General features: G+C 30.2%; 1 protein-coding gene across 10 annotated transcripts; it reads left to right on the forward strand.

Moving 5' to 3' along the window:
- The first annotated feature begins 292 nt into the window (after positions 1-292).
- On the forward strand, positions 293-10965 carry LOC145969272 (frizzled-10-B-like). Of its 10 annotated transcripts, none has more exons than XM_083095251.1 (10): positions 434-499; positions 748-942; positions 1927-1986; positions 2259-2449; positions 3129-3765; positions 7632-7851; positions 8911-9086; positions 9183-9467; positions 9556-9760; positions 9995-10965. In XM_083095251.1, exons 5-10 carry the CDS (start codon positions 3568-3570, stop codon positions 10555-10557), a joined length of 1647 nt encoding a protein of 548 aa, XP_082951377.1. In that variant the 5' UTR covers positions 434-499; positions 748-942; positions 1927-1986; positions 2259-2449; positions 3129-3567; the 3' UTR covers positions 10558-10965. The 10 variants fall into 10 exon arrangements, with proteins under 10 accessions (XP_082951375.1, XP_082951378.1, XP_082951377.1 ...); XM_083095253.1 differs by lacking the exon at positions 1927-1986 and having other exon boundaries at positions 3129-3435; positions 3500-3765; XM_083095255.1 differs by lacking the exon at positions 1927-1986 and having other exon boundaries at positions 3129-3435; positions 3544-3765.
- The last annotated feature ends 469 nt before the right edge of the window (positions 10966-11434 follow it).

The raw sequence follows: 11434 nt of genomic DNA on the forward strand, positions 1-11434 counted from the left end.
TGATTGGCGGTATAAAGCCATAATCACAGTACGGCTTGCGGTTGGAATTGACCAATCAGAGTAGCCGGCCGACAAATTGCTTTGTTCTGATTGGTCAATTTCAACCGTAACCGACCCGCAACCCGTAGTGTACTTACAGCCAATCAGAACAAAAGGAACTAAAATTTCCTTGTCCTGATTGGTCCAATTTCAATTTTCGCTTCAATCTCAATCTTTGATGCGAGTGTCTCATCTATGTCAAGTCTATGATTGATTACGATTTAATACGGATACCGGTTTCAAGAGAAGATGCGATGACTTGAAAAGGTCGCTGTACACTAGCGTCCTCTCAGTAATATTGTGGATAGAGTAATCAAAACAGGAACCGAAAGAAAAAAATGGTAAAATAATTATTAATTATTAATTAATGATTAATAGTTAACCAGAAAAAGCACAGTTATTCAGAAAGACATATCCTTACTTCAGAATACACACAAGTACAAAAATTATTGAAATAATTGTAGGTATTATATATCGAGTGTCTTATATTTTAATGAAAACTTTTTCGCAATACTTACTCAAATATCAATTTAATTTCTTAATTTAGCTTGCTTTTATATTAAATTAGTTTATTTTCGTGTCAATTTAGTTCAATTTCAGCTTTTAATCTACATCGTATTTTGCCCCAACTTTCTCTAGAAATATATTTTTATACTTTAAATGTAATTTATATTTGATTAATACACAAATTTATTCAATGCACGGTAGAATTTTAAATAACATACGTACGCATACACGCATACATCTGGAAACATGTTGGGGCAAATTTAGTATGCAATCATGTGGCGTAAAAGGGCCGTGCAGGTTCACACTTTCGAGATACATGAATGGCAGACCCTTCATTACACGAACGAGACGTGAGAGAGAATGTGGCCCCTTAGGCTATCCCTGAAGATACGCCAAGTAAATTATACTTTATACTTACATCATATCAGGCGAAAAATCGCCTCGTAATTTCGCGTCCTAGCTCCTATCAAGATCAAAATCTGCAGGTCGAGAAATTTTTTATCCTTTAATGATATATAAATTTTTTTAAGTAGTTTTTTAAGTAAAAAAAAATTATTATAGACAAATGAATAAGAATCACGTAATATCAATAATTTGAAAACGTTTGTTATCACAAAAGGTTATTTATCGTTGAAAAATTATGTTTTTAAAAAATAAAGATAAAAAGTATTGGCTAAAAAAAGTATTGTATAATAAAATTTTGCTTTAACTCTGACAATGAACGACGTAACAGCCGCGTGCGAAAATTCTTGATCACAATTATGATCCATAATAAAATTCTTTATATATCTATTATATAGAATAAAATTTTATGCTACACTTTAATTTTATTGTATTTTAAAAAAATGTTGCTTATATATAATAAAAATTAATCGTCGCCGGACGAAAGATCCTCCATGTAAAAAGAGTTCGGTTTTTCTATCGTTCTCGTTCGGTCTCGCTCGTCATCGATTCGTTACACGTGGCCAACATTTCACGATGCTCAACTCAAATACAATACTATAAAATCCGAATGTAAAACGCAAAAATATATATTGGCATAATTTTAAAAAATATATAAAATAGAGCACAAATGTAATGAAATCATATCTTTGAATAAAATTAATTGGCTTTTATAAAATAATGTTTTAAAGAAATGATCTATGTACAGAGAAATTGAAATCTTTTGTTAGATCAAAAGTCAAATTTTATTATAATGAGATATGTATAAAATTATTTCTTTTCATTATAGCATTTTTATATAAAAAAATTAAAATGTATATTTAAAAGAAATTGATGGAAAAGATCCCTCTCTTGATGATCTTTGCAATGTCGTTTTCTTTTATTCTATTTTTATTTCTATCTTATTTTACGTCTATAGTTTTTGTATTGTGTTTCTAGCCTGTTAGAAAACAAAGATAGCGACGCGCGAACTGAAAACTACTACAAGATCTCTAAAAAGTTGAGTGCCGCTATAGATATTATATGATGGCGCGGGAACCACAGGGATAAGACAAACGGACCCGCCAAGCAAATCAAATCTTCCCTTCACGGCTTAAAATGATCATCTAAAAAGCCACCTCATCGTACCTTCAATTTTCCCCTTTTCTTATTCCTCTTTCTTGCATCGTGTTCTCGGGCGTCGTTATTTTCGTTATTATTATTAATAAATTTCATTTTCGTTTTGTTTATATTCCATGAGATATCTTTGTCTTATTTGTTGAATTTTCCAGAATTTTCTAATGGATTCAGGTAAGAGTGAAAATATCTTATGCTCTTACATCCGTGATCCTAAGAAGCGAGAGAACTCAAATAAATCAAGCACTTCAAATACGAGCTATATGGAAACTTATGTGAAACAAGCACCTCAAAAGGGATTAAAACACTATTGTGTTCACTATTGTATCTTCGGTGCTAAAAAGAGGTAAAATTTGAAAATATTGTAATTTAATGTAAAATATTTCGAAAACTATAAACGGATTTTTCACTTCATTTTTCGAGAATTTTTCTGTTATAGTATTTTTATTCATGAATTTTAAAACACTTTGTATAATATATATATTACATTTTTTCTCTTGTTCTCTTTCTTTCTCTATTATTGATTTTTTATTCAAAGACTATTATTCAAGAGATTATAAACGTAATTTAATATGAGAATTAAAAAAGCATGCTATAATTATTAAAAAATTATTTTTTCCAAACAAAGAGAATAAAAAGAGAAAAAAAATTATCATGCATCGATTCTAAACATTATTCTGCAAAAAAATATTTTAATTTATATTGTATCAAGTAAATTTGTTTTTCTTATAAAAATCATATCAGAAAATTGCGCTTGTTGAAAATAAAAATTGTACACATTATAGAATTCAATTATTTTATATACATTATATAGTTCTATATATGTTTCAGATAAAAGATTTCTCAAAAAAAATTTTTTATTTTTATGTGCTAATAAAAATTAAAGTAATACACTATATTATAATTTTTAAATATATCTGCATTAATTTTTTCATTTTTAATTACTTGAATTTTACTTAAATTTTTATTCTTTTATATATATAATATAAGCAAACGCTTAAAAAGTTTTTATTCGCATTTCTAAGGAAGCGGCAAAAATTTATCATCGAGGTAATCTAGCATCCGGCGGTTTCTTTGTTCCTAATTATGCTTGCGGGATCGGTCCTATAATCCTCGGCAGTTGGGCCTGGAGATAATAGGACCCGCAGTGACGGCAAAAAGTGGAAGGTGCAGAAGAACGCACGGCCGAACGTGCGCGGAATCGCCCGAATGCGTGCGTCCACATTGCTTATCCACCAGTATCCGTCAGTCAGTCGGCTGCCGACCACTGATGCGCCTGAGTGTATTTGGCGGTGTATTGTGTTACGCGGAAATGTGAGTCCTTATTATCACGTGAGTGTTGATCGCGGGCAAATTTTATATACATATATATATATATATATATATGTATGTGTAGGTGTGAATGTATCATTATTATTTATGCATATTGTGCAAAATAAGATGTGAATTTCATCGACATTAAAAATGATATTGCCTATTGTGATGCTTATTCTGTCGACAATATTGGGTCTGGTCCAAGGATGGGGCATCAATCACGGACATACCGGCACCGGCCCAAAATGCGAAAAACTCAGCGTATCCTTTTGTCGGGGACTACGTTATAATTTGACGGCGATGCCGAATTTTATGGGTCATGAGGATCAACGACAAGCTGAACGAGGGGTATATTATAATTTTAATTCTTAAAATATTATTTTTTTCTTCTCTCTGGGAATGTATTAAAAGGACTAGAAAACATTTATTTTTTTATCTTTACTTTTATGCCATAAACACGATAAAGATGTAGATAGATGTAGATAGATAACTTATTGAAATATAAAAAATTGCCGCTTACTCTGAAAGAATCGATTTGCAGTTACATTATTGTAAAAATTAAAATTCATTTACTATTAAAATAGTAGATAATTCAGATAGTTCTTTTCATAAACTTTAATTTCTCATTATCGCTTTATTAATTTATAATTTATTCCTTGTCAACTAAAAATAATAATAATTATTAAAACATATATAATGACCTGATTTTAAAAAACATTAATCAGAATCATATAGAACAACTTCCAAAATCGGTAAAAAAGTTCTCAATTCTCCTCTTTTCTTCTAATAATGCATGCAGAGATGCATTTATCTAAATAAATGTTTATTTAATTATTTATTTATTAAAATTATATCTATATTATTCATTATTTATTATATTATCCATTTATTATATTTACACTATTCTGCACATATATATGCGGGATATTAAATTAGAAAAATATTCTAAATTATAGATTTTTTAAAATTATTTATTAAACAATTGATGTATCTCTCACATTTTTATATTATTACTCGATATTATTATTCTAATTATCATAATATAATTTTTTTAAATTGTAATCTTTTTTTTTTTTTTTTTTTGAAACTCATATTGTACATCATGTACATCAATATATTTTAATTGATTCAATGAATTTTTCACAGTGAAATGATCACGCGGAGAAAAAATTACTCGTATGCTTCAGGCCTTAACGCATACGCCTGTATACATATACACATACACACACACACATACATATACATTCGTATATGAGGGAAAGAAAGGTATTTATAGTTGTGGAGAGGGGGGTTTACTCTCGCTCGCTCGCAGTTTTATTATCGTAATAACGTTAAGGCGGCTTCCTTTGAAGTCGCCCGAAGCGAGATAGCTCTGACGAGCAAACTGCGTATTTTTATAACAGCTACGTTCCCCCGTGTGCACGTATGCGTGGAAGCGAGTGCGTGCGTATATGGGAACATTGGCGGATGTGGATTTGATATGCGCTTTTTATGGATGAACTCTTTCGAGAAGTCGGAAATAATGATGATAAATTGTAGAGAGAATGTGAAAAATTTTAATTTTAAATTGGTAAATCTTTTAGTACAAGTATTATACAATGTAAATTGATATAAATAAAAATAAAAGATTTATCAAACAGAGATAATATATATCTGCAATATAAATTTTAATATACTTTTATAAATAAACTTTAATAATAACTAATAAAATCTCAAAAAGTTAACTTTAGATAGAAAAACTTTAATGGAATTTTAATTCTAATGACTTGATCTTATAGGCTTGGAAAATTATATAACTAATGCCGAAAATTACGAAAATTAAGAATATACCTTTTTTGGGCGGATAGAAAAAAATTTTTTAAAGAAAATTAATAATTCAAATTAAATAATTATTTTTATGTAAGGATGTATCTCTTTAATCCTATGCGTATGTTTATAAGAATTATAATAATTTTTAATGTCGATTTATATATAATTAAATTATTGAATCTTTGAAGTTTCAGGAATCCACTTTTTTCATTATACCATTAAGTCATTATACCATTCAAAAATTTAAGAAAATGTTTCTATTTTAAAATATCGCAACATTTATATTGTTTCAAAACATTCCAAGAGTTTATTTTTGAAAGCGAATGCTTTGAAAGCAGTGACATGATTTATTATTTTCATTTGAAAATGAACACGAAAAAAAATTCTAATTTTATTTCCAAAAATGCATTCAATTGTATTTTCGCACAATAAGTATCCCTTGGCTTGACATCGTGTCTCATGCGTTGATACGCATAAATATTAAGTCTTACAAAGAGTTTCGCTGACTCGATTAAGGTAGAATGCGCACAGTGTAAAGACAAAAGCGGGAAAAAAAGAATGGATAGAAGTAAGTTACAATAAGAAATAAGTCGGTCTCGTCCGTCTGTTCTCTCCTGCGTTTCTTCTTCTATCTGCGAATTGTCCGTCAAGCCGCTTTGAAAATTCTTTGAAGGGACCATATAAATGGGATATACTTGTTTCCTACTCCTTTTTCTGGTCATTCCCGAAAAAAGAAAAATGAGATAATGAACGAACCGGTCTATATACGCACATCTTAGCATCGCTCTTTCGTTTTTGCGAACACGAGGTATGAGAGGAAATCTAAAATTATAAAAAAATAATTGCACGAACATATATTAAATAATTTCGATGAGTTTATTCATTATTTATTCATAAATCAAAAAAAAAATTAGAAAAATTATTTTTATATTTTTGCAATTGTTAGAGATTGCTGTGTGTGATTATCTTATCATATAACTATTTCATAATCTAATTACAAGAGTGCACAAAAGAGGATTTCAATTGAATTGAAATTGATAAATATGGTCAACAAATCATTTTAAAATATATATTATAAGTTTCGATGAAATTGAAATATCCAACTTTTGTTTGAATTTATCTGTTTCATCTTGCTATTAATCAATTTTATATATATATATATATATATATATATATATATATATATATATATACAAAACAAAGTACTAATTATTTCTTTTCCTTTTTTTACTGTAAAGATTAAAGCAGCTTATATACATTAATTATATCAATTTTTTTCGCTATATCAATTTCTGATATATGTTTATCATGCGAAAAGAAGTGAAAACGATTGAGTGCGATTTCCAGATAGGGCTTTTCTCTGAAATGTTCTTGGCTGGGTCCAATCCTTGATTGGTGAGAAGAGAAGCACGATACACGACTGAGATGAGAGGCTTCGGCGTTACGGGTTACCACGTAATTTCATGAGGCTATAATTTGGGGCGCATCGTGGAAGAGGAGAACATCGGGCCTGTGTGTTCGTAATGGGCAAATCTAGGGGGAGGGGAAAGGAGGAAGAAAGCGGCTTTGGTGGGCCGCAGCGACGTGCGAGGATTCATTAGGATCGAGGCGGGAAGAATGGGCGGGATAATTACCCCCAATGCCCATCGCTCGTTATATTTCATAGAAGCAAGTCTCCTCTCCGCTTCCTTAGATGCATTATCTCCCCTTCATCCCTCTCAGCGTAGGCTTTGTGTCCTGTGTTTATAAGATGAAAGGAAGAGATGCCTACGAAAAAATCCTTTTCCAAAAAACATTCGCCAGGTATGCAGAAAAGAATCCGACCTTATATATGGATAAGTAGAAATTTAAAAAATAAAAACTGGTCAAGCAACTATTGAAAAATTTATTTTTTTCTTTATTAGATATGAAATGCGTATATTGCAATTAGTCAAATAATTAATGCAATAACAAAAATACCATTTTTTATTATTGCATTAATTTCTAAGATATTTTAATTGAAAGCATAATGACAGAAAAATTTCGGATAGAAAAAACGGTAGGATAATCATAGATGGTATAACAAAATAATATAAATATAATAATATAATTAATAATGTAAAGATAATAATAATATAAAAATAATATAATAGATAATGATATAAACTTATTATTAGTCACAATTGCACGTGCGCGCGATCTGTCACTTTGACATGTATGGGGCATCGCACACATACTACATATCTCTTTCTCTCTCGATCGATTTAGTTTACGTATAGAACATTTCACAAAGTTAGAATGTATTAAAATTAAAATTATTCATGTTCTTTTAATCAAATTCCCAGGCTACAATTAATTTATTAATCAATTAATTGAATTAATCAAGTGGTTAATCCCTAATTTAAAGTGATATCGTGTATTCACAGCTGACGACTTTCATGCCACTGGTCCATTACAATTGTTCGAGTCATCTCAGGCTTTTCTTATGTGCCGTCTTCGCCCCGGTTTGCTCGGAGCATGTGGCAATGCAGATACCGGCGTGCAAGTCCCTCTGTCTTTCCGTAAGAAGAGACTGCGAGCCGGCTTTAACCAGTCTCACGTTGCCGTGGCCACACATGTTGGATTGCGATCGTTTCCTCGATCGTGGTAAGTATTCATCGAGTCATTAAATTAATATGTACCGAAATTTAATATTACTCAAATTAATCTATCAATTTTAAATAATAATAATAAATTAAAACAAAAAGATTAGAAACTTTACATCTTGAAACATTTTTAAACACATGCACATATATAATATATGGAATCTTTATATCTTATATTTAATATTGTTTTTTAATTATTTCCTTACTATAGAATTCTCATACATAGGATATTTTGAAGAAATACCTTTTTTAAGAAAAAAGAAGAATTATATATTTAATTTATAATTATATTCTAAATGACATTTTGATTAAGCGTGTGTGTGTTTGTTTGTGTGTGTGTGTGTGTGTGTGTGTGTGTGTGCGCGTGTGTGTGCGTGCGTGTGTGTAATATGTATATGTATATAGGATGTCTGGAAAATCGCCCGCAGTACTTCGGTAAGTGATTTGAAACCCAAAAAGAAGGAAAAAATGTAATTATATAAACATAAGTCCAGAAATAAGTCGTTTCCGGGTTATAGCCACTTTTATGTTAAAAAAATCGCGTAATTTATAGTCCGCTTGGCATCCCTCTTTTTTAAATTTATTTTGAATTTTTAATTTAAAAATTTAAATTTTTAAATTCAAATTTTAAATTTAAATTTTTAAATTTAAATTTTAAATTTAATTTTTAAATTTAAATTTTTAAATTCAAATTTTAAATTTAAACTTTTAAATTTAAATTTTTAAATTTAAATTTTTAAATTTAGTTTTAAATTTAAATTTTTAAATTTAAATTTTTGTTTAAATTTTAAAAATTTAAATTTTAAATTTAAAAATTTAAATTTTAAATTTAAATTTTAAAATTAAAAATTTAAAATAAATTTAAGAAAGTATTTAATGTAGCTTTTTTCCTTCTTTTTGGGTCCCAAATCACTTCCCGAAGTACTGCGGGCGATTTTCCAGACATCCTATATATGTGTATGTGTATATATATATTTAATTAGATTATATACTTTTATATATAATATATGATTTTAATATTATATTTCTTTTCCTTCTAATTAATACCCTTATATTATAGGAAACACATTGTGCGTGCAACCACCAGATGAAACATTAGATGATGCTAAATCATCAGCTTTACCAACTGTTCAATGGCCAGCGATGCATGAACAACCACTGCAGACTTCCACACGAATACAACAGCAACAACATCAATGTCCACCTCATTTTGTACAAATACCTGATATAGAAACGGTTAGAATAAGTGCATGATTAGATGAGGAGATAAATAGATTAGAATGAAGATGATGAAAAAATATATTTTCTTATAATGTTTTATGATTATTTTAGATCTTTTGTGCACCTCGTTGCGGCACTGATGCATATTATCGCGCGGAAGATAAGAGATTTGCTGAGCGTTGGATGACTGGTTGGGCGTGGTTATGTTTTTTGTCAACACTCTTCACTTTGTTAACCTTCTGGGTTGAGCCATCCAGATTTCGTTATCCTGAAAGACCGATAGTTTTCTTGGCGCTCTGCTATAATCTTCTTTCTGTGGCTTATATCATTCGGGGGGCAGTTGGCGCTGAAAACATCAGCTGCGTTAGTCAGATTGATGGGCCAAGTTATGTTCCAGTAAGTAAATAGATTTCTTTTTCCAATAAATAAATATATAATAAAATTTTTCCTGCTGTTATATTTTTTCATATTTATTTATGAATAGATTCGCGATGCCTTGAAGAGTATTCCCTGTACTATTTGGTGGTTAGTCAGGTATTATTTGGGATTAGCTAGTAACGCATGGTGGGCAATCCTATGTGGTTGCTGGCTTTTGAGTGCCAAGAATGAATGGAGCAGCGAAGCTCTTCACAATATTGCACCTTATCTTCACGCTGCTGCATGGATTCTTCCAATACTCTTCACAGGAGGTAAAAATTTTTCACAGTCAGATTTTTTTATACACTGTATACATATATATATACATATATTGATTTCTATTATTCTTTTTGAGCTATAAGTTTTTAATATCTTGACAATTCATAAATGTTAAAAATCTCTTTTTGTATATATATCATTACTAAATTTAAAAAAATTATATTTTTTGAATATATTATGTGGTAATTTCTCTACAAATATCTGAACATATATCTTTCTCTATACAGGAGGTTTGCTGTCGCGCAACGTGGTGGCGGATGAATTAACTGGATTGTGCCAGATCTCTGATGAGTCGGCATTATGGTTGGAAGTGCTACCGCATGCTCTATTGCTGTTGTTGGGTTGTATATTTGGTGGTATCGCTGGAAGCGCTTTGATCCGCGTGCGGAAGGCCGTGCGTTGTGCCGGACGCAGCGCAACGAAACTAGAACGTCTAATGACACGATTAGGCATTTTTGCATTGTTATATGCATTACCAGCACTGGGCGGTCTTGCCTGCGTGTTGCACGAGGCTTCGGTGAAGCCGCGATGGCGGAAACTGGCACTGCTTGCCGCCTTGGATTGCCGTACGACTCAGAATTGCGCTCCAGGTCCGATCTATCGGGCCGCCGGTCTCGAAATTACCCTTCTCAGACTCTTCTTGTCTCTCATGACTGGTGTCACTTCTGGCATGTGGGTATGGTCTAATAAGACATGCCGCGCCTGGAGCAAATTACTTAGCGCACCCAGTAAGCCTATTAAGATGCAGAAATCTTTTCAAAGCTTTAAACAGGACGGCACTGCTGCTTAAGAACTTTCAAGTTCGATCTCCAAAACTTATTCTAATTAATTTAGGCAAAGATCTAGAGAACGTCTTGCGAAGGAATCTGAAAATGTAAATAAAAATTCTAACTTTACACATATGTTTTGGAGTCTTTTCTAGAGATGTTTCCTTAGTATTAGTTTATAAAAAAGATAGTTTTACAAGATAGATTTTATATATGAAATTAGAGAAAGCAGTAATTTATATTATTGTGATTTTATTTATCTCGAATACTATAAAAATAGTTATAATACGTAGAAGAATAATCGATAGGAATGATTATGCCTTTTTATATGTATATATGTATTGTGTATATATTGTAAAAATGATGTATATTCGTCTCATAATGTGTAAAAATTTTTACAACTTTGATAAAGGAACAATTTATTTTAAAAATTTTAGAAATAAGCATTTTTTGTGTTTCTTAAAACAAGTATATATATAAATTTCAAACCTGTATTTAAAAATTTAATCGTATTTAATAATTTAAACATTTTCTTAGAATATTTGAAAAAAATATTTTTAAAGAATAATTTTAAGATATAATATAATTCATATTCTTTTTAAAATATAATTATCGTTCTAAACTTTAGTAATATCAAAGATTATATTTTTTAATCCATGCGATTTTAGTAAAATTGCCTCATTATTTTTATTTAAATGTCTTTGTTCTAATTATTTTAGTTTCATAGTCGTGATTCTTCCCTTCGTTTCCTATTAGTTTTAGTAAATGTAAATATTTGCAGCTTCTTTGAAGCCATTTGTTATGAATTTTAGTACAACAAATTCCCACAACCCGAACTTTATAACTTTATCTTCTTCCTTAGATTTTAATGGCCACTTCTGATCTGTGAGCGATCAGTAA

This window comes from Camponotus vicinus, unplaced genomic scaffold (assembly GCF_025532165.1).
Source record: "Camponotus vicinus isolate PSW18456_S1 unplaced genomic scaffold, iyCamVici1.0 SCAF_3, whole genome shotgun sequence".
NCBI lineage: Eukaryota > Metazoa > Arthropoda > Insecta > Hymenoptera > Formicidae > Camponotus > Camponotus vicinus.